At 47.0% G+C, this 20,850-nt stretch overlaps 6 protein-coding genes, 3 non-coding genes and 1 pseudogene across 10 annotated transcripts; 8 read left to right on the plus strand and 2 right to left on the minus strand.

The window, feature by feature from the left end:
• Positions 1-330: 330 nt before the first annotated feature.
• On the plus strand, positions 331-457 carry BO85DRAFT_t76. Its single transcript has one exon. It is a non-coding gene; the product is annotated as a tRNA-OTHER (tRNA).
• An 861-nt stretch (positions 458-1,318) lies between these two features.
• BO85DRAFT_t77 lies at positions 1,319-1,449 on the plus strand. The gene has a single exon. It is a non-coding gene; the product is annotated as a tRNA-Glu (tRNA).
• An 83-nt stretch (positions 1,450-1,532) lies between these two features.
• On the plus strand, positions 1,533-1,663 carry BO85DRAFT_t78. The gene has a single exon. It is a non-coding gene; the product is annotated as a tRNA-Glu (tRNA).
• A 475-nt stretch (positions 1,664-2,138) lies between these two features.
• On the plus strand, positions 2,139-2,266 carry BO85DRAFT_t79 (annotated as a pseudogene). The gene has a single exon. The product of its transcript is annotated as a tRNA-OTHER (tRNA).
• A 574-nt stretch (positions 2,267-2,840) lies between these two features.
• BO85DRAFT_416279 (major facilitator superfamily transporter) lies at positions 2,841-4,552 on the plus strand (the record flags this gene model as incomplete). The annotated part of the gene is made up of 2 exons (XM_025657724.1): positions 2,841-3,093; positions 3,146-4,552. Exons 1-2 carry the CDS (start codon positions 2,959-2,961, stop codon positions 4,550-4,552), a joined length of 1,542 nt encoding a protein of 513 aa, XP_025518559.1. The 5' UTR covers positions 2,841-2,958.
• A 765-nt stretch (positions 4,553-5,317) lies between these two features.
• Positions 5,318-8,856, plus strand: BO85DRAFT_509557 (uncharacterized protein; the record flags this gene model as incomplete). The annotated part of the gene is made up of 5 exons (XM_025664500.1): positions 5,318-5,375; positions 5,418-7,117; positions 7,240-7,868; positions 7,918-8,388; positions 8,454-8,856. The coding sequence occupies 5 exons, from the start codon at positions 5,318-5,320 to the stop codon at positions 8,713-8,715; spliced, it is 3,120 nt and encodes a 1,039-aa protein (XP_025518560.1). The 3' UTR covers positions 8,716-8,856.
• A 1,737-nt stretch (positions 8,857-10,593) lies between these two features.
• On the plus strand, positions 10,594-11,683 carry BO85DRAFT_447213 (uncharacterized protein). Its single transcript, XM_025659672.1, has one exon. It carries the CDS (start codon positions 10,782-10,784, stop codon positions 11,379-11,381), a length of 600 nt encoding a protein of 199 aa, XP_025518561.1. The 5' UTR covers positions 10,594-10,781; the 3' UTR covers positions 11,382-11,683.
• Positions 11,684-12,886: 1,203 nt separating this feature from the next.
• On the minus strand, positions 12,887-13,968 carry BO85DRAFT_447214 (alpha/beta hydrolase). Its single transcript, XM_025659673.1, has one exon. It carries the CDS (start codon positions 13,817-13,819, stop codon positions 13,010-13,012), a length of 810 nt encoding a protein of 269 aa, XP_025518562.1. The 5' UTR covers positions 13,820-13,968; the 3' UTR covers positions 12,887-13,009.
• Positions 13,969-14,387: 419 nt separating this feature from the next.
• On the minus strand, positions 14,388-15,674 carry BO85DRAFT_366114 (uncharacterized protein; the record flags this gene model as incomplete). Its single annotated transcript, XM_025655764.1, has 4 exons — positions 14,388-14,719; positions 14,785-14,849; positions 14,908-15,284; positions 15,387-15,674. 4 exons carry the CDS (start codon positions 15,672-15,674, stop codon positions 14,388-14,390), a joined length of 1,062 nt encoding a protein of 353 aa, XP_025518563.1.
• A 2,365-nt stretch (positions 15,675-18,039) lies between these two features.
• On the plus strand, positions 18,040-19,965 carry BO85DRAFT_509569 (putative carboxylesterase; the record flags this gene model as incomplete). Its single annotated transcript, XM_025664501.1, has 3 exons — positions 18,040-18,264; positions 18,313-18,672; positions 18,729-19,965. 3 exons carry the CDS (start codon positions 18,040-18,042, stop codon positions 19,746-19,748), a joined length of 1,605 nt encoding a protein of 534 aa, XP_025518564.1. The 3' UTR covers positions 19,749-19,965.
• Between the last annotated feature and the right edge of the window lie 885 nt (positions 19,966-20,850).

The following is a 20,850-nucleotide window of genomic DNA, read 5'->3' on the forward strand; positions in this document are numbered from 1 at the left end:
TATATTAATGGTGTGTATATAGCAGCTACTACTTTCAGTGGGTTCATATAATGTACGCATCTAACAGTAGGTTGTAATATATATGGAAGCTGCAGGAGGATAGCCCAACCTAGAGCAACATGAACACTATCATACAATAACAATCGAAGAACCTATCATGGATAATAAAGAATATTGGATAACCCTTCAAACACAAAACGAAGTCCAGATAATATGATAGTTGACACCAAAAACACAAATAAATATACCCAGCACTAAATGTGGGATATCTACCCTCTGAAACCCCCGCCGCTCATAAGGCAAGAAAGTAAAGAACAAGGCACCAACAATGGGCCTATGGCGCAATTGGTAGCGCGTAGTAAGTTTCACTGAATCAAACAATGGTTCCAACATCCACTAACCACTTCAACAGCGACTCCAGATCGTAAGGTTATCCGTTCGATTCGGGTTGGGCTCATTATCTTTTTTTGCTTTTTTCCCGCCCGCCTCTTACCTCCATAACTAACCCCACATAGCTGGCTGGGTAGTTGGTGATGGTGGCGGGGTAGCTGTGAGAATCCTTAGTATTATTACCATTTTGTCCAGCAACTATGTGAGAACTGTTATTAATATCCTGGATGAATGGTTCGTGTGATGGTTATTGGTTGGAATTGGGCTGTGGTGGTGCGTGCGGGGTGTACTTGATTTACTACATGGTATGGGTCCGTGAGATGGACAGGATATTTAACCAAGTATGGAGCGGTGATGGTGTTTATTTGCCATCTGCTATGGAGTCTGCCATACGTAGTATTGGAACGTTGATTCTCACATAGTAGGAACGGTATCTCTAGATCTTGAAGGCATACCAGCACTGAATGGATTTCGTGTGGGGTTGTTATCCTCATTCTCCAGATGAGGGATGATTCGTCATAGATGAAGTATTGAGATACTAAATCTGTTTCATTCGCAGGACAAACCCTTTATATTATGTTTTGCAATATCACAATGGATAGAGTTACAAGAACACTCAACACTGTTCAGTAAGGCATCATCCATTTGATTGAATATACAGATCGTATCAAACGAACCCATAGTACTTGACTCTAATTGAGCCCATTTGCAGTGTATATCTCACTGTTAACATGATTTACCATTTGGGTCATTCATATTGATATTAACATGTAGTCGATCAATGAATCTCAATCTCATAGTAAATAATTATCTCTTAGTGAGAGTCAACTGTGACATAAGCTAACATGCATCGTGAGAATTACAATACGTTACATTAAAATGTCACCTCCCAGAATAAATCCAAAAATAACAAAATTCCTACACATATGGGCCTATGGCGCAATTGGTAGCGCGTAGTAAGTTCACCCTAATAGTCTAAATCAGGATTACAGCAGCATCTAACAGTTTCATCAGCGACTCCAGATCGTAAGGTTATCCGTTCGATTCGGGTTGGGCTCATGCCATCTTTTTGCTTTTTATTTGATGACTTGGGAAAGTGGTTTCCTTGATACGCAATCTCGGTGTTTTAGTTCATATATTATGGGCCTATGGCGCAATTGGTAGCGCGTAGTAAGTTCACCCTGATAGTCTAAATCAGGATTACAGCAGCATCTAACAGTTTCATCAGCGACTCCAGATCGTAAGGTTATCCGTTCGATTCGGGTTGGGCTCATACCATCTTTTTTACCTTTTATTTTTTTGATCGCTTGGGGAGTGGAACATAGCAGAATTGGTTTCTTTGATGAACTGTCTCGATGTTTTCATTGATGTGGTTGTCTTGTATGGCCTTCATTCATTCATTATATGATTTTATGTTGCATGGTTCACGGTTTGAAATTGTAAGTCTACTCTAGCCATCATTCCAGATTTAGGTCCTAGCTGTCAATCACCCGTCAGGTACAATACCTTACATTGTGTAGCCACCCGCAAGATACGGAGTAACAGTGCCGAATGCAATCTAGTTCCACGACCAACACGGACTGCTCCTCAAAGATGATTCCTGCCACATGGTTATCTGGTCGTACTCTTTGACCAGATCAAATGAAATACATGCGCTATCATCAAATTACATGTTCATCAACTAAAATCCTGGTGTGCAGTACACCCCGGAAGAGGTAGCACAAAAGCGACCTGCTCGTCACCTGAATGGGCCTATGGCGCAATTGGTAGCGCGTAGTAAGTTATCCTCATCCATTACTGCATTACCAACATCATCTAACATCTTCCGCAGCGACTCCAGATCGTAAGGTTGTCCGATCGAGCCGGGCTGGGCTCATCCATTCTTTTTTGTCTTTTTACTGTTGGATGCTTGTGATTATGGTGGTCATACCGTCTCTACCTCCTTTTGCTTTTTTGGTACTGTATGTGAATGATTATGGTGAAGATCGGAGTACCGGAGCGTGTCTAGAAAGTGACATGTCTTGCAAAGAATTATTGGTAAGAAGTTGCTATGGTTGTCATCTTCACAATCACAGTCTTGTCTAATCTCAGCTATCTAGACATCTTCTCGTACGTTCCTCATCCAGAATGTTCTGCTGCACATAATAAACTCTATGACGGCCCAAATAGATGCCGGTTAGGGCTGCTATCCAAATTAGGAAGTTGTCTGGAGGACTTGCTACTAGCGTGGTGGCCAAGAGCTTTGATAGACCCGATTCGTCAAATATCAGAATATAGTGGGTAATTCAAACGCTAGCTGGTATATTATTGGCTGGTTCAATCTGATACTTGACCAACTCCCCAGGAACCTCCATGTCGCCTTTTTCATTATAAAATGGATTTCGTTTGGATTGGTGCTTAATCTCTAGTTGGAGACCAACTCAGCGGCTTATGAATCAAGCTGATAGTAACTCAATTTAGTGCCTTGTTTAGGAAGTTTGCTTTTTGCGATGCACATATTTATACCCATGCCCAGGCTCATTCAAGCAGAGGTAGACATGGCTGCTCAGTGTGAATCAACGACGGACCATGAAAGAACAGTGTGCTGAGGACCAGCGTCCCCAAGATGTCGATCGTCAGGGTCGACAGCGCCCGCGCATCTTCCCTAACCTGGTCGTTGAGATTGGATTCTGCGTGGCTCTGATGCTATCCCAGATCATGTCGGTACGTCCATACCAACCATCCCCCAAACTCCAGCCATCTCACACCATGACAGGAATTCTTCATATCCGGCTTCAACGTCCTCATCCCATCCGTCTCACAAAGCCTGAACATCCCCGCCGCATCCACCGGCTGGCCCTCCAGCGCCTTCGCCCTCACAGCCGGCAGCTCCCTCCTCCTCTTCGGCCAACTAGCCGACAAATACGGCGGCTTCGTGGTCTTCACCTCCGGCCTAACATGGCACCTCGTCTGGACCCTAATCGCCGGGTTCTCCCAGAACGAAATTATGCTCAACTTCTGCCGTGCCCTACAAGGCTTCGGCCCCGCCGCCATCCTCTCCGCAGGCATCATGCTGCTGGGTTCGATCTACCCTCCAGGTCCCCGCAAGAACATCGTCTTCAGCATCTACGGCGGCTGCGCCCCGATAGGCTTCTCCGCAGGTATTCTCGTCTCCGGAATCGCCGACCAACTCCTTAACTGGCGCTGGTACTTCTGGATCGGCGCCATCCTGATCCTAATCACCCTCGTATCGGCCCTCATCTTCATCCCGGCTCCGATCCGCACCCAACGACCCAACCCAACCCTTAAAATCGACTACCTCGGCGCCACCCTCTTCATCTCCAGCCTCATCCTGATCTTCTTCGCCGTCAACGACTGCGGCCACGCCCCTAACGGCTGGCGCACTCCATACATCCCCGTGACCCTGGTGATCGGCTGCATCCTCCTCGCCGGGGCAATCTACACCGAACACCGCCTCACCTCCTCCACAGACGACAGCAAAACCACAACGACAACACAAACCCCAACCCCAATCCTCCCCCTCACCCTCTTCCGCGTCCCCCATCTCCCCGCCCTCCTCATCGCCCTCTTCCTCTTCTACGGCACCTTCGGCATCTGGCTCCTCTACACAGTCACCTACATGCAAAACATCCTGCACATCTCCCCCCTAATGGTAGTAGTCTGGTACCTCCCCTTCGCGCTGGGCGGTATCGTTCTCAGCTTCGTCGGCGGGACTATCCTCCACATCGTCCCAGGTACTATCCTCCTCATACTATCCGGCATAGGTTGGGTCATGGCCCCGCTTCTCTTCGCCATCCTTCCCAAGGAAGGCGTGAGTTACTGGGCGTATATCTTCCCCGCGATGATTTGCGGGACTGTGGGGGTGGATATTACGTATAATATCACCAATGTGTTTCTTACTACTACGTTGCCCGAGCAGCAGCAGGGGTTGGCGGCTGCCGTGGCGAATAGTGTGTTGTTCCTCGGTGTGAGTTTCTTTGTTGGTTGGGGGGATTTTGTTGCTGAAATGGTGGATGGTCAGAGGCAGGGGTATAAGGCGGCGTTCTGGTTAGGGGTCGCGTGTGCGGGCGTTGCGTTGACGGTGTTGTTTGGGTGGGTGAAGATTGAGGCTGCGAGGGGGGAGGATGAGAAGGGGGAGGGGGAGGAGGAGGAGGAAAGATAGGATGGATTACATAGTGGATTGGCGTTGTGCGTTTATAGGATAATGTTAAGACTGATGATTAGCGGGTTGTATGACTGCTTAGCTAGAAGAATATATATAAGTGCAGTGTATACAAGGGAGCTGCAAACCACAAGAACATGAAAAGCATATTGCCTGAAAACCTAAGGTTACGATATATAGCAAGGCGGCATGAGGTCACTTAATATTGATATTGGAAGTACGCGCGCTCTTTGACTTCCCAAAGAGTACATTCTTTCCCCAACCTGCGTCATCCTGTTAAAGGACGGTAGTGAAATTGAGCGCACCTCATCTTTTATTTTTCTTTCCATATTGTCTGTGCACTTATTCTTTGTGTATTCTGTGTCCATTTATCCAATCTCAAAGCATTATTCCGGGTAAGTAGTGAAGATAGGCAACTGTAGTGAATGCTAAACCCGAGTGTAAGGCAAGGCAGGCCCCTAATATTCCCCGGTGTTTACATGAACGTTTGATCTCTTTACTAGAGGGCTAGCAGTAAAAGACAGCCTTCCAAGCCATTTCAATACAGCTTTGTCCCATTCTGATAATTCTCTAGCTGGAAATAAGTGTTAGCTATGATCATTCATGGATAGTCACCAATCCGAGGTAAAGTTTCTTATCATTATCAACAATACCCCTTAGCTGGATTATTTGTATTCCATTTATGCCTGCTACCTCTCCTGAAGTTATCGTCCGTCTACGTTGCTAATGTGATCGTGTATATCTGGCAGACAATCTCATCCTAATATGTCCCACAAAACAATGCGAAGGCCTCGCCGACGATCATTCAGTCTTCCATATAACCGTACTAGCTAGTATGGATTGCACAGAAGAAGGAGTTCCGAAGCTTCGTTGCGTTTGTGCCCTACTGAAAACATGGAACATGTGCGAAAAGCTGTATATAACATTATCTTGGAACGCCTTGCCCAAGAAGGCGCTGATACGGGAAATGTCGTATCGCAGCTGCTGCAGCATTGCCTTCCAACTGTCCTTGATGGTGGTCTGTGGGAGCGAATTTTATATACACCGATGAGGGTAACTGATGGGGAGCTTATGCAAGCTCTACACCTGCAAACACCTAGCGAAACAGTCATGCCCGCGGATAAGTATCAACGAATGACTTTGTATGTGCGATCCTTCCAGATGACAGTGAGCGAACTTCAATGCATTGTCGAGAAGTTTCAGGATGCGGGGCTTGTTTATGCGAAGAACGATATTTGGCTCGAAGCTATCGACGTTATGAATTCTAACGACTTCGTGTACCTCCGATATGTTGGAAGCACGACTCGGGGGCCCCGCCAACGCCACCATGAGGACCTCGTAACACGAAAATCCGGATTTTTATCCAAATTCCTTACATTTCTGGACTGTACTTACCCCACGATAATTGACTCCGCAGCGCTCTACGTTTTCCCGGATTGGCTGAGCTTTGACGTTCCGGAAGCTTGTCAGCATACAGAACTGATGGAACAAGCGTGCATCTCCTTACTTGGTTTTCCATCTCTTCTCAATCAAACAATTACTGCTGTTGATGACTTCCCACTGAAGTTAGATGATAAATATCGCAGCTTGTTTGGGGCATTGGAGACCGAGACAATCTCACTTTTATCCCCGTTGCACTTCGAAGCTTTCACAGGAAGAGCACAAATTGCAGCCTGGGCTGACGAAATTCAGGACTATGCCCGATGCCACAGAGTAACGGTCTCTCTTTTTAGGAACAAGTATCATGACTTCCCAGATACCCTCAAAGAGATGATGATCACTCAATCCATGCCTTCATTATTGAAGGGAAAATTTGTTCTTCTTCTAACTGTAGGAGGCGGTATCAGCCGTAAATGCTATCAGAACAGCCAGGGCTTTTGTACGGGTAGTAGCAACTCCGCCTCAATAATCAAGTCCTACATAAATAGGCTTTGGTCCTGGGAGCTGAAGGGGAGGGTGCCAACATTCAATATAGACGATCTCATCACCGCTGGTGCCCTTCCGTTCGTGGATCTGTGTCCCTGGCACAAAGCTGAAGGACCGGATCTTCTAGCAGCTGCTAGCTTTTTACAGAGATATGTTATGATAGTTCAGCCACTTATCATTCTCACCTTATCTGCAAGAGCCTCTTCCACCGTGGCTTCTGGTTTCCTCCATCCCTTCGGCTACCCCTCTTCTTGCCGATTTTGGTCAGAAGTCGGCCGACTAAGGTTGGTGCACTGCAACGGGGTACATAGCATTCAGCTTCCGTGCTTCCACCCTGGCCAAGGTCGGTTCTCTGTCAAGCCAGAGACATTTACTCGAATACTGGATATGACGCTATGGGTCCTACTTGTCACGATTTCTACGACCCTTGACTCTGCAGAGAACTTTCAGGACAATAGCAGAGAAGCTTGGTGTGAGCATATTAAACACGACGTTGAGAGGATCCTTTCTGAACAGCGCTTTTACGAGACGTTCGATCGTCTGAAGAAAAAACTCCATAATGAGCGACCCAAAAGGGCGAAAATGGTATTGGACGCTCGCAACAGATCTAGGATAGCAGTCGCGACTCGAAAAGACGTGGTATGTGGCACTTTTAGAAAAGCCATGTTCTTTTACGTACATGTTGAATTTCACCCCCCATTTCAGACCATGGTCCGGACGATGTTCCAGCAGAGTGTAAGCCTCTATTGACATTTTGACAGGATCGTTTTGTATACAGCGGATTCGCAGCCGGTGATGCCATGTCGGACCGCCGCAGACAGCAGGCATATCGCCTCTGGACAATGAATATTCCCGAGCTGCATGTTCATATTGGACGCGATTGTTCACATGACTGGTTCTTGTGGGCCAATTCTGTCGAAACCGGGAGGTCTTTTTTTGTTGATGCCATCGTACGAGCAATGAGCCCATCATTTACCTCAGACGACAAGGGAAACTGGCCTAGTGACCACAAAACAATGTGTTTCAAGCGCTCATATTCGATACTATCTGATGGGATCCAGGAGCTAATCGAGGCAATAGTGCTGTATCGAGATGGATTTATATCGGCCGCGGAAGTCATAGAAGAAGTCACTTCTGAACTTTCGAGGAATCTTGTCGTCTGGCAGTGGGTTCATATCGCCAGGATGACTGAACTAGCTTCGGAGGGCAGAGGGCCCCGTTTCAAGCCAGTGTATTTATCACAGCTCAACGCCACAGAAATCTTTATCTGGAAGAATTGCACCTTCGGAATTTACTGGATAGATGCGCTTGGGGATTATCACAAATTTGTCATGTGCGCTCCTCGGTCCAGCCAGAAACCTAAAGGTACCGGGAGGAATTTCATATTCTTGTAGGTACTCGTTCCTTTGCAAAAAGCTCTGATCTGATTACGAAGCTAGTACGAAAGATGGAATCGATGTGCGGGATGAAGCGGGATCTTCGTGCTTGAGCTACAGCGGTTCGCTAGGACCTCGTAATCTAGTCACCTTCCCAGTCCAGCGCCTTTCAAGCTGCCAAGCAACTCCTGCAAAAAGCCGTGACCTAATCTATCTATGGGAGCTAGAGACCGGATTAGACTGGAATATAACCATTGGTCGAATGGCCCGGGCCTCGATAAAGAGCTTCAGACCACACGATCCTCAACCTCTCCCAAAAAGCTTTTTTGTTGGTAAGGGAAGAGAACTAATTCGAGCAAACTGGCATGGGGACAAGCTTCAGCCATACCAACAACCACCTCAGCCAGCAGATGAGACATGGCTTTTGCTGAGGTGTCTGCAGGAGTATTGGCCAGCAGGGGGCACGCTGTTTATAGGGGATCCCGTGAAATGGCCAGCAAGGGCGGATGACAATATATGGGTCCATCTTCAAGAGTGCGTTAAGTTTTCAGAGCGGTGCAGACGAGGCTTGTAACTAACATGATACGACCCGATTCTAGATTCGTAAACCGAACCAAATTCCAAAATCACCCGAGGATTACACAAATTCAGGCCTGGGTGCAAGACGTCTGGCACCAACAGAAGACAAGGCAAATGGTGAAGAACATTGGCTGTCTCTACTACATTGGAAGCAAGAGGAAAGTCCAGGAGCGAGACCGTAAACGGATCAGCATCGAGATGAAAGATGTCAAAATCGCTGGTACTGAACTCCAGATTACTCCTCGATGGCCAGACACAAGTACAAGGGATTCTTCTACATGAACTTAAGTATGCTCCTTGGCATCCTTGAACAAATTCGATATAACAGGTCGAAAACTAATACCCAAAAGGCCAGAACAAAAGCCCCGCTAAATTCATTGGGTCACTCAAGAGGGATTGTAAGCAGTACTGTCATCAGATCGGCTAAGTAATAGTCAAATGAAAAGCACTCTCATACCGATAATAACATTCCCATGTGTGGTGGATCTTGCCTTCTTTAGAATCTTCTGCCTAATCAAAGCCATGGGCCTTGGAATGATAATATGTTTGTTTACCCGTACAAGAGCGTGAGCGAAATAATCCATCATCTTGCTCTTCTCTCCCAACCACTGCCGCCGACGAGTGCTTGTTGAGTCCCAGGAGAAAGTTTGGGGCTCGATCGCAGTAAAACCAGAGCACTCTGTCTAAAACCTCTGAAACCATTTATTCCGTGGATATGGATCTGCATAATACCCACTAGATTAATGTATTACTGCGAGGATTAATTGAAGTCTGTTAACTCTCTCTGGAGGAAGTAGAGAGATCCATCGGGTGAAGGTTATATACATTCTCGATCAGAGTAGTATTGGAGGCAAAACTGTCACCGAGAAAACCATCTAGGCGTGGCAGCCAATCCTTTTGGTTGGTCTGAGTGATTGTACCATAGAACTGACCCCTGTTGGCAGAGGCCATGGGCCTTCAGTCGCGTATAGGAGTGAAATTCGCACCTACGGAGCAATACTTTCGCGATCTATGGAATTGGCATCGAATGCTTCGACACTGTGGTACTGCACTCATGTTAGGTATTAGAGGGTTGGAAAACCATTAGAGTGCGTACCACTTTCAAAATACAGTGCCTGTCGCGCCAACGCATGCGAAAGATACATGATGATGTAGAGCGTTTAATCTGTTCAACGAATTCTATATCTGATAGATCAAGTTCCATGATGATGGATAACTCTATATTCTATTTTGTGTTTGCGGACCCGAGGGGCTGAATATGAGCTGGAACTGAAGGGGTGCTGCAATATGCCTATTTGGGGCAATCCCTGCAGAGCGCATAATGATCCCTTTTGAGTGAAGCGATCGGATCTATTAATCGTGCCGGTACATCACTCGACGTGACTTATGTCGTTCATGTGGAAGACTTGCTCCAAACTTGCATCCATAAGCCCCGCATGTGAGTGGCATATACATATCCCAGCCCGACTAAGGGAGTATCTAAGGATGGTGGATTCTTGTCTGATTGTGCGAAAACGATGAAATAACGACTTCACAGCGGAATGATCGGAGCATTGCCATGGATCTTCTGAATAATGATACTTACCTAGATGAACTTCTGCATTGATTAGACTGGAATAGAAGAATGATCGAAAATGGCAAGTTGCTCATGAAAGATTGCAGCTTCGAAACATATGCATTGGACCTGGAAGCTTCCGCATTTTGGTGAGCACATGCTGGAAATGCAGGTTATATATAGAGATAGAAGACCCATAAATCTTGCTATTGCCTGATGCAACATTTCTGACTGGATCCTCGACCTGCTTGAGATGAAAGGGAAGATCCCAGTCATGGCAAGGAAAATTCCTTTGACTAAATAATATAAGAACCTATGCCTTTAGAATATTGTACAATCGACTGAGAGAAGACTTACCAGGGCCGCGTACTCTAGTCTATATAACATATATTGTATAGCTCCGAGCAGGATGAATAAGAACCTTCTTGAAACCCGCATTTCGGTTTGGCTAAAGTAGACACACCATTCCAACGGAAGGATGCTCGTTTCACAGTTAAATTGTTGATTTCTGCTCGGATAAACAAGGTATATATAATGCTGTAACGGCTTCTTCCATCTGTTATAGGTGATATCTAAGTATAAATCCTACTAAACTGGGCGGAATTCGAAAACCCACTTGGGTTGATTTTGGCATATATGAGATAGTTGCTTCTAGAATGGAGAAGAAATATATAAATAAGCCGGTAAGGGAAAAAGATCTGAGAATTTCTCATAGCTCCCACAAAGCCAAACTCGAACAGCTCTGCCTGATAGTCAATCGAGCTTCCAACCCAGACCCAGCCCATTCATCAAAATGCCTCTTCCAATCGCCTCCACCGCATCCCTCTTCGAGGACGCCCTGCAGTCCAACGAGGCAATTGAAGTCCCCGTTGGCGGAGTCGACTTTGTCTCCTTCACGAGTGGACAAACCATAAGAACACTTGGTACCAGGAGGTTGAATGGCAATTCGGCTCTTGTGCTCGTTTCCACCAAAGGTGCCATTTTAGCTAACATTCCTCTGCCCCCTTGCAGCATGGAAGAACACAATGCCAATCTAACGCAACTGTGGAAGAAAACGACCGCTTTTTTGAATCTCTTCAACGAAAATGCAGGGCTCTTTTTGGGCCCGGATGAGAAAAGGTATGCAATAGTTTATGGACCCTCTGCGAGACCTAAACCCTTCCCGCAATATGATGCGATCATTGATTCCATTCTTTCGAATTCGTTGGGAGTTATTGAGAAGCCTAAGATTATCTCATATACGTATGAGGAGGGCGGCCATAATCAGCCTGATAGTGGTTCTGTCTTTATTGATGGAAGAGGTAAAATTCCCAAGGTGTATGTGGAGGACAAGGATCAGAAATGGTTCGACCAGGTTTTTGTATATCTGGCCATGGAGAAATGGTGTAGGTAGTTGAGATAGACCTGAGGAAATAGGCTACCAGCCGTTCGTCTTCATATTATCGCATTTTCCATTTTAGCTAGGCTCTGGTACATGACTGTATCTTGTAAAGAGCATTCATATACATGATACCGAGCGACACTGCAGGTGTCATAAAAAACCAATCTTTTTAGCACGAGTGGGTGAGAAAGCAGGCTTTCTGCCGAAGGCCCCTCATTGTCGTAGACAGAAAGAGCCACTTTCCACCTTACTGTAACAAGGCCTCATTTTTTAGACATTCAACCCCACGGCGTTGCATTGAAGGCGGGGCTGCGATGTCAAGGTACTCGGAAAGAACAAAGAAAAAAAAAGGGGGGGGGGTTGGAGGGGACGGTTCATCTTATGTCGATCCCTATCACCAGCTAGCTGCGAGCCTGCGCCACCAGCTTGGTCAGAGGCATCAGTTGTGCGCAATGTGAACAGATCATTGTGCTTCGGCTACACAGCGGAAACGCCAGGTTTCTGGGTGCGTGATGCTGTTGGATCAATGGCCTGATAGCTTGATTACGGACTGCTGGAGCAGTGGGGAATACCCAGTCTGGCTGAGGGGCAGTAAGTCGCGGTGATAAGGGCGGGGCTGACTGCCTTAGGGCTGGTGCGGCCACAGGGCTAGTATTGTGGGTGGTTGGTTAGATAGGAGCAGCAGTTTGTGAGGGCTTGCAGGATGGGTCGTGGATTCCAAACCTTGCTGCAAAGCAAAAAGCATACCGAGTACTCATCTTTCATGGCATTAAGCTCGAGGAACATTTGTTCTTACAACTACATTAGCATAGTTCTACAGACCGATACTACACAGTACACAAAGCGCTGATGGCGGAATGGTACATGGGGCCGCGGGAAGAGTCGGCAGGAGCCGGAGCCGTAAGCGGGCCCCAAGTTGGAGTGATAATCGTGGCGGTAAGACTGTTGAGATGTGATAGTGAGTTAGTGACAAGATGTGATTCAGCCTGCATTGGTGGTAATACTGTTCCATATATAGTACGTAGTTGTTGACTAGAGGAATCAAGGCCAAACATGCATCTCTAACTGGATTATCCTGTATCGTATGTGGAGCAGATGGCATAGGGGAATGCTCCCTGCTGATCTGCACTGCAGGTTCCCTTTTCGTTACACACTCAGTACTACTACACTACCCCTCCCTAACCCGCCAGCCACTCAGATTAGTTCTGAGCTCTATCTAAAAGCAGTTAAGCGAGTAAATAGGTCTTAGCAGTCGACGTCAATGCTCACTGATCAGAATGGAGTGGACTTCTATTCCACAAGCTCGTCTTTTACTGCTATCCACCAACATATATAGTTACCCCAAGCATTAATTCTGCTGGAAGAAGTCTAGTATACTTGTCTAAGTGAGGTTCAATTACGGCTAAGAAGCTCATAGAACAGATGAATGAACCTGCTGTTCTTTTTCGGAAGGAACTTCCATTTTCTGAAATTCCTTCATAAAATCCAAAGAGTTTTCTACAGTTACTAGTAGCTGCAGTAATCGCCCTGAACGTTATATGCGTTACAGAACGCGAAAGTACAATTACTTTCAGATTTTGCTAGTTATGTGACAATTTGTGTTTTCTTGTTCATCAAAAGCTATCAACGCTCCTGTCCTTTCATTTTCCAATGGCTAATCCATGAACAATCTCCACGACCTCCTCACACTTGGTAAACAGTGCACAGTGTCCAGTCTCCAACTCCCACGTACGAACCTGACATCCAGCTTCCCGCATCGTCTGCACAAACTCCTTCTGGTAATCATAGGGCACAGTCATATCCTGGGTTGAATAGATGTATCCGATTTGAGGAATACCCCCTTCCTCAGGTCGCCAGGCGACATGCTGGAGCTTGCCGTCAAAGCCCTTCCCATTCCACCGCTGTAAGGACGCAATATAGGCGTCAGTCTCCTCGTCTGACTTTTTAGATGGACCGACCAGGAGGTTCTTGGGGTCTCGGGAGATGCAGGTTCGGTCCTCGGCAAAGTCAAAGGCCACGTCCATCAAGGGACCGTGGCCGTGAGAGATGACGACCTCAACCATGGAGACCCCTTCTGTGAGCGCAAAAGCGGCGATGTAGACTAATTGAACAATGCCGCCAGTGAGGCCCTGCGCGCGACGGGTTGTGACCCCGAGGCCGTTGGATAGGGCATTCGTTCCGACCTGGCCGCCGTAAGAGTGAAGCAGAACCAGAACCTCGCGGCCGGCAGAGACGAGGTTCTCCACGCAGGTGCGGATGAATACACTATCTTCTTCTAGACCAGCATTTGGGGGACGGGCGCCATTAATAGAGGGAAGGCAAGGCACGTGGACTTCATGTCCGAGGTTGCGAAGCGCGGTGGTGAAAGAGGTGTAAGATGATGGTTGGTGCCAGGCGCCAGAGACGAGGACGATGGCCGGGTTGTTAGTTGGGGGGTAGGTGGTAGTCATAGTGACCTTTGGAGATAGGATAGTACTATAGAGGGATTTTGGTCGCAATGGAAATAAAAAAACCAAATATGGGAGAGTAAAAGAGTCCGGGATAAGGAGTGGAAGGGTGATGATGCGTCGGAGGAAAAGTGTGGCCGGAGGAGCCTAAGTAGTGGGTGAAAAGGAATGATATCTCACTAATAATAAGCGAATCACCCCACCAAATTAGGTATGGTTTAGTTATGTACCACTGCTAGTAGCTGTACACTGTAGGGAAGATTTCATTAGGTTATAATCAGTTATAAAACAGCACTAGCAGGGGCAGGAAAATCCCGGGTCTGGGCACGGCCTCAAATTGCATAAAGAGACTAGCGAGCTTAGTATCTAACGCAAGTGAGACCAATAGACAAGATACTATGGCATTTGAAATGTTGGTTGTTTCTTTGTCCTCGTTGCCACCTCATCCAACAGTATCGCCAACTGTTTCTTCCCCAATTAAGTCCTGTCTGTCTTCCCCAAGCATACGCCACACATCCGCAGACTAGTTCACGAAATGAGCCCGATAAGACAACGGTCTATCTGCAAGATCTTAATACCCCTGCAATTTTGTATATGCATGGACTTGGGCCACATCACCCCAATAATTGTTGGCCCTCTTGGGGCTCGCCGCTTCGATGTCATTGTAGAGTTCCTGTCTGGAACCGACAGCGTGGTATCGAACGGAGCCAAGAGCACCAAAGCCAGACTTCCAACTGTGACAAGGGCGGAGGCGTGTAATGCCACTCCAGCCTGTGCTCGTCCCCTTAGTCGATCGAGGTTCACGGATATGCTGGACCAAGCTTGGGATCATTGGGAGGCAAGCACAAATGATGCTCATGTTTGTTTCGACTGTGGTCCAAATACCGGGGATAGTGAAAGTGTCTTTTACAGCAAGGAAGTGTGGTTAGTATCAACTATTCTTCTAGGAATCAAGGGAGAGCACGCACATGTCAAATCGGATACATCAATCGTGGCCATATAAACAAGCCGTACAATACTGGTCACGCAGACGCTGAGGGGATACCAGCTATCAGTATAGGGGATTAGGTGAGTTTATCAGACGAACTTACAATCCACCTACACTGAAGACCAGAGAAAGCAGAACTCGACACCGGCGTGTCTGCTTCAATCGCCAAACTACCGGTTGTGGCAGGATCAGAATAATTACATCAAGAAGGATGTTGACTGCACCCATAGCAATCCAGAAGCTCTTGTTGTGGATTGTCGTGCTGGGCTCCCAGAATTTCCACTGTGCATCTACAGGGTTCGTGGAGAAGATGAGCCCGGAGACTGCGGCTATACAGGCCCCTGCGGAGAGGCCGGTGACCACCCAATTGCAAAATAGGAAAGCCTTGTTGACGGAGAAAATTCGCCGATAGAAGAGTAATATAGATATTTTGGTCAATCCAACACTGACGTTGTAGATCACCATATCGGCTAATGTAATCTGGACCAAACAATCACCTGATGTTAGATTACGGTGCATTCCTGAACATGAATGTTCAAGGAAATGAAAAGGTGCGTTCTCTACCCTGTGTTACGTGCGTACCTGGAAGTATCTTTCTAGCACAAGGGGGTCCTTGTACTGAGTGATGTGGATGCCCGCATGCCCCACGGTTGTGACGAGAGCAGTGGTGCATAGGAGCCCATAGGAAAAAATCAGAGCAAGAAGACAGAACCAATCATCCAATTTTATGGAGAGTGTGAGGGAGCGTGAGATAAACCGGAGAGCTACCAAGCATGCCGATAGTAAGGTCATCAACCCCGTCACCGCGACGAAGATAACATTGAGATGGTGGGAATGTTCAGAAAGACCAGTTGCTGCCTGGAATGCCATTGTGCAATAGGCTTTTTCAGATTAGAAACGATAAAGCGGTATAGAAATGGAAGTCAGGGGTGAGGAGATATTCCCCAATGCTAGGCTGGGTCGTCACGCATCCTTGGTCTTAAATCTTTTCAAGACAGCTGTAGGCAGATACCGGCTCCGAAGATTGGATAGGAAAAAGTGAGCTAAAATTGCGACGTGCTTTAGATATGCAGCTAGGCAGTGATTCTCCCCGAGACATAGTGTTAGGATCAATTAAGGCGAGAGGAGGTGGCGTCTGCTGTTTATGGGATGAGCTGTTCAACTCGACATCTTGTAGCAAATCCACCCGACTGTCAAGAACACAAATAAAGATATCCGTGATTCTAAGCACTTCAGCGATATATGGTAGGGACATCTGACTTAGGAGGCGAGAAGGAGCCCGCTGTGATATTGCTCCAGTACGATTTGTCGCTAACCAGAATGGCACAGCCCGGTAAAAATAAATGTCGAGCGGCCAATTCGTTCGTTGTCTCGTAAAGTGCATCGAAGCAAGCGCTACGCCTATCGAAGACTCAGTCACATTTGAACCACTGCGCTAAAATCTGGACGACCCGCAGCGTTCTCTGCGGGGTGTCTTCTCAGAAGGAGTAGCACGGCTCATTGTGACAGAAGTCCTCTGCGAAGTCGGAACATGTGGGCCAAAAGTAGGCACCATCGACAAATTGAACTTGCTTCTGTAGAATAATTGGACTCTCAAGATTGAGTGGGGTTGAGTACTGCGCATGGTAGCATGGCTGCGACATACTTATTAAGGCTTCAGAATTTCTGGAGGCTGGGATAATAGTAGTTTAGCAGTTGCTTCGAGGGAGTTACCCGAGTCCATACCTCCAACGCTGACTTTCCATGATCGCGTTCGGGAGGGGGTAACAGGTAGTCTTTTACTGGTGGAACGAAGCATAGTAATTGAGGATTAGTGTGACTTCCATAAAACTAGCGTGAGATAGTTTGTGCAAGTCACTTTGCAGGGAAATAGAATCACTAAAGGCCCGCAGGCTAATGCGAAGCTGGGTTGCTGCATTGATGTGGGTAAGACAGAAAATATTGGGGGTTGGGAGGCCGTATTGTGAAGTCGATACTGTTACAGTATATTACGCCAGGATAATACCAGTCTCCGATGGGAAAGCACTGCATAGATGTCGGGTTCTTGGAGACTTTCATGTAGTGGCAGATTCCTTCTCATACTATCTGTATAGATGGATAGCTTTATCAAGATGAGTTTTGTCGTTGTCCCCCCTTCTTCTTCCTCCTAGAAAGCCTATCGTAGACCATGTCTCCACACTGTCAGAATATCCATGAGCACCAGATGTTCGTGATCAGTCGCGTAACTTGAGGTCTTCAGAGGCGTATCTGAAGCCAGCTGTCGAACCACTTAGGAAGATCCCGACAATGCAAAACGAGGAGAAATGATCGCGTCTTACACGTTTGACTTGAGAGCATCAGTAGAGTAATACTGCGTTGCTTCAGCACCAAGTGTAACTTTCCACCTATAGTCAATCCGATCGCTTCATCATCTTCGAGCTTGGGGGCCAGTGACTCTAGCTGCAGACGCTTGTCTAGCTCAAGCATACCATACTATACTCGCTGCATGCATCCAATGCTGGTATTGAACTCACTAGTGCAGGATGTAAGCCAAAAGATGGTATTCATAGTTATAAAAGAGTGTTCGTCCAGAGCTATCTTACCAGATGTATGACTGAATATCGTCTTTTCAGTCTTGTGTCGACATCATAGTATACGAGGCCGGGGATTTTTGGGGGGGACATCGTTGATTCAGATGTCTAAATTCTGTGCGAGCAGCAGCATGAGCGGCTGCCAAAAGTTGCATGGTTCAAAACATGATAGACTAAAATTCTACTTCATACAAACCTACACCTTGACATTAGATATAGTATATACTGATATATGTAGTCTTACTTGATATGATATACTTGAGAAGGTAGTACAGATTACGATGAAAGAACGTCTGTATATCAAATAAGAAACCAAGAAATAATCAATCAAGGGAGTGCTTCGCCGCGAAGTATACCTGGGCTCCTTAACCTTGTTTGAACATAGGGCCTACTGTATTTTCTAAAGACACCGTAAACCCAACACCGTAAACCCAGGAACAATTTGCAAGCCATTTTGCAAGTAGATGTCTGATTGACAGTCATACTAGGCGATATATCGTATTCAATAGACTGGAGCAACCCTTGCTGCAATAATGAATCACGTGCATAAGGAAGGGGCTCAGTGATGGTCATGCATTGCACACAACATCATCAACATCATCGTCATCATCGTCATCATTATAATAGCAGACAATTGTTACGCAATTCCTTTCTCTAGGAGACAAATGCACTGGGAATCCTATCTGATCCTTTTCCTGGGAGCCTGCGCCGCCGGCGTGAATGGGAAGCCCCAGGTCGACCTGGGTTATGCTCGCTACCGGGGTATTCGGCTGCCTGCTGGGGTAGATGAATACCTTGGTATGAGATACGCAGCGCCTCCTTTGGGTCAACGGAGGTTCCGAGCACCGGCTGATCCAATCAGCACATCATATATTCAGGATGCATTTGAGGTAGGTGATTTATATCTCTTACAGAACAGGGCACGTACTGACGCACAGGTCGGTGGCCTTAAGTTTGGACCAACCTGCATCGGTGTTGGAGAAGAAATAAGCCAAAGTGTTGGGGAAGACTGTCTGTTTATCAACGTGTTCGCCCCATCCAACGCAACCGCCCTCTCCAAATTGCCAGTGTGGGTGCATATTCAAGGCGGCGGCTATGCATCCAACTCCAATGCCAACTTCAATGGAACGGACGTGATCCAGCACTCGGGATATGGCCTCGTCTTTGTCAACTTTAATTACCGTGTTGGGGCCCTGGGGTTCCTAGCCAGCGAGGAGATTCGGCGGGAGGGAGACCTAAATGTGGGTTTGCTGGACCAGCGGAAGGCTCTCACATGGATTAAGCAGTATATTGACAAGGTGAGTCATGGGAAAAGCTGCTATAGCGCATGGATGTTCTGACATTCTCGGTGTAGTTTGGAGGAGATCCAGACCATATTGTTGTCCATGGTGATTCCGCCGGTGCGGGCTCAGTGGCTCATCATATGACTGCGTATGGAGGTGGGGAGGAGGGGATCTTCACAGGTGCAGTACTAGAGTCTCCATTCTGGCCCACATTGCGCAAAGTTGCAGAAATGGAGTTCCAGTACACGCGGTTTGTGGATGATGTCGGCTGCTCTAATTCATCATCTGCGTTGGCTTGTCTTCAGTCTGCGGACCTCACTATAATACAAAAGGCTAACGTGCCGAGCCCATTTCCTAATGCTCCATCTGATCCATTGCCATTGTGGTACTTCCTGCCGGTCATTGATGGTGAGATGGTGCAAGATCAGTTGTATCGGCTCTTTGACCAGGGCAAAACCTTGAAAATCCCAGTACTGGTGGGCGACGATACAAACGAGGGATCTATCTTTGCATACAATGCCACAGACTCGTCAGATATGTCTCGATTTCTCCAGGCTAATTACCCGGGGCTGTCTCCTACCAACATGTCCACCATCATGGCTGCATATCCCCGTATGCGTCCCGTAGCAGACCATGGAGCCTATTTCCCGTCCGCATCCGCCGCCTATGGCGACGCCACTTTTACGTGCCCCGGAAACTCCATTGCAGCGTCAATGGCCGATCGGGTTTGGAACTACCGATACAACGTTCGAGCCCCAGAGTTGATCGATGAAGGCCTGGGCGTGCCACATATATTCGAGATTAGCGCTATTTTTGGTGTCGGCTTTGCTGGTGATAGTGAGACCACAAGCTACAACGGGATCAATGCCAACGTCGTCGCTACCGTAATGGACTATTGGATCAGTTTCGTGAAGGTGCTGGATCCAAATCCCCTCAGACGTGGCCACACACCACGCTGGGAACCGTGGATGCCTGACCTGGCACAGCGGCTCAAGATACAGACAAATAGTACCGCGATGGAGCTAATTCCAGGGCAGCAGGCGAATCGATGTTCTATGTGGAGAGGACTCGCGCCGGAGATGGAGATCTGATGACCTTGAGGTTGTTGATCATCGTTCCCAATTCAATGCCTGTATATCTTATGTCACTGGGCGATTCAATTATCGACTTCCTTTCAACCCCGCGCTTCACCTCTCCTCTGTATGGCATATGATTGTATCATGTTGAAGTTTTCTATGCTTTATAGTACCATTACTGCGGGAGAATACAAGATGTATTCTAGTTGAGATGATAGCCGAATAAGGTATAAGCGACGAGTTCGAGACGCCCGAACGGGGACCTATGGAAGGTTTGGGCTTATTGTGAATCAGATTTCAGAAATTCATTGGGCTATGCATTACGAGCTTTCCTATGGCATTGAAATTGTGTATGCAGACACGGGCAGGCACGGAATGTGTCCCTGTTGCAGATAGTGTTGATTACATGAAATATATACTCACTCTCTCGCTTGCACCTTCGTCAAATATCTAATATCAACGGTCTATCCAATAATACTGATGACCGCATATAACACGTTATTGTGACTCTAACAGAACTATTATCATTTACATCGATAGGAGATACTTCTCGTCAAGAAGAGGTGAATATATATCATATCCCAGAATAATGTAGACCTCATCATTGTCAAGACATTGACCAGTCTTTTGAAAGTTCTCCAAGAGGGAAGTAATATCACATACATGCTATTGAAGAAATGCTCTTGAAACCTAATTCTCTCGCGTTATCGGCTGCGAGATCATATACTCCGAGAAATGCAAATAACCGCCTCAAGCAAATAAGGCTATATACAAATTCCAGCCATGCAAACAGGAAAAGCGAAGTAGATTCGCAATTATTAGGTGCCTGACATCCACGTCATAACGTGACTCCCGTGAGCACTACATCAGTGGCAGCCAAGGAACGGTATACGATATACGAACATGAACTCGGGCCCACACTAAAGACACATCAGCCTTGCTGAGTACAATATTTATCAGCGCAAAGGTGCAGGTATATCGTGGAATACGGAGAGGCCTGAACACCATGTCAGTTTGGGCGAGTATCAACTTTACGTTAAACGCTACGCTAATTCAATGCGGCCACTCATCACTTCGGTGGGCTTCGCACCTGTCAGCATCGAGTTCGGCTAGACTA

Source organism: Aspergillus piperis, assembly GCF_003184755.1.
Source record: "Aspergillus piperis CBS 112811 unplaced genomic scaffold BO85scaffold_4, whole genome shotgun sequence".
NCBI lineage: Eukaryota > Fungi > Ascomycota > Eurotiomycetes > Eurotiales > Aspergillaceae > Aspergillus > Aspergillus piperis.

What these genes read in the sequence shown, in the direction of transcription:
- BO85DRAFT_447213 (XM_025659672.1), top strand. Translation starts at nt 10,782, where the DNA reads ATGCCTCTTCCAATCGCCTCCACCGCATCCCTCTTCGAGGACGCCCTG.
- BO85DRAFT_447214 (XM_025659673.1), bottom strand. Translation starts at nt 13,819, where the DNA reads ATGACTACCACCTACCCCCCAACTAACAACCCGGCCATCGTCCTCGTC.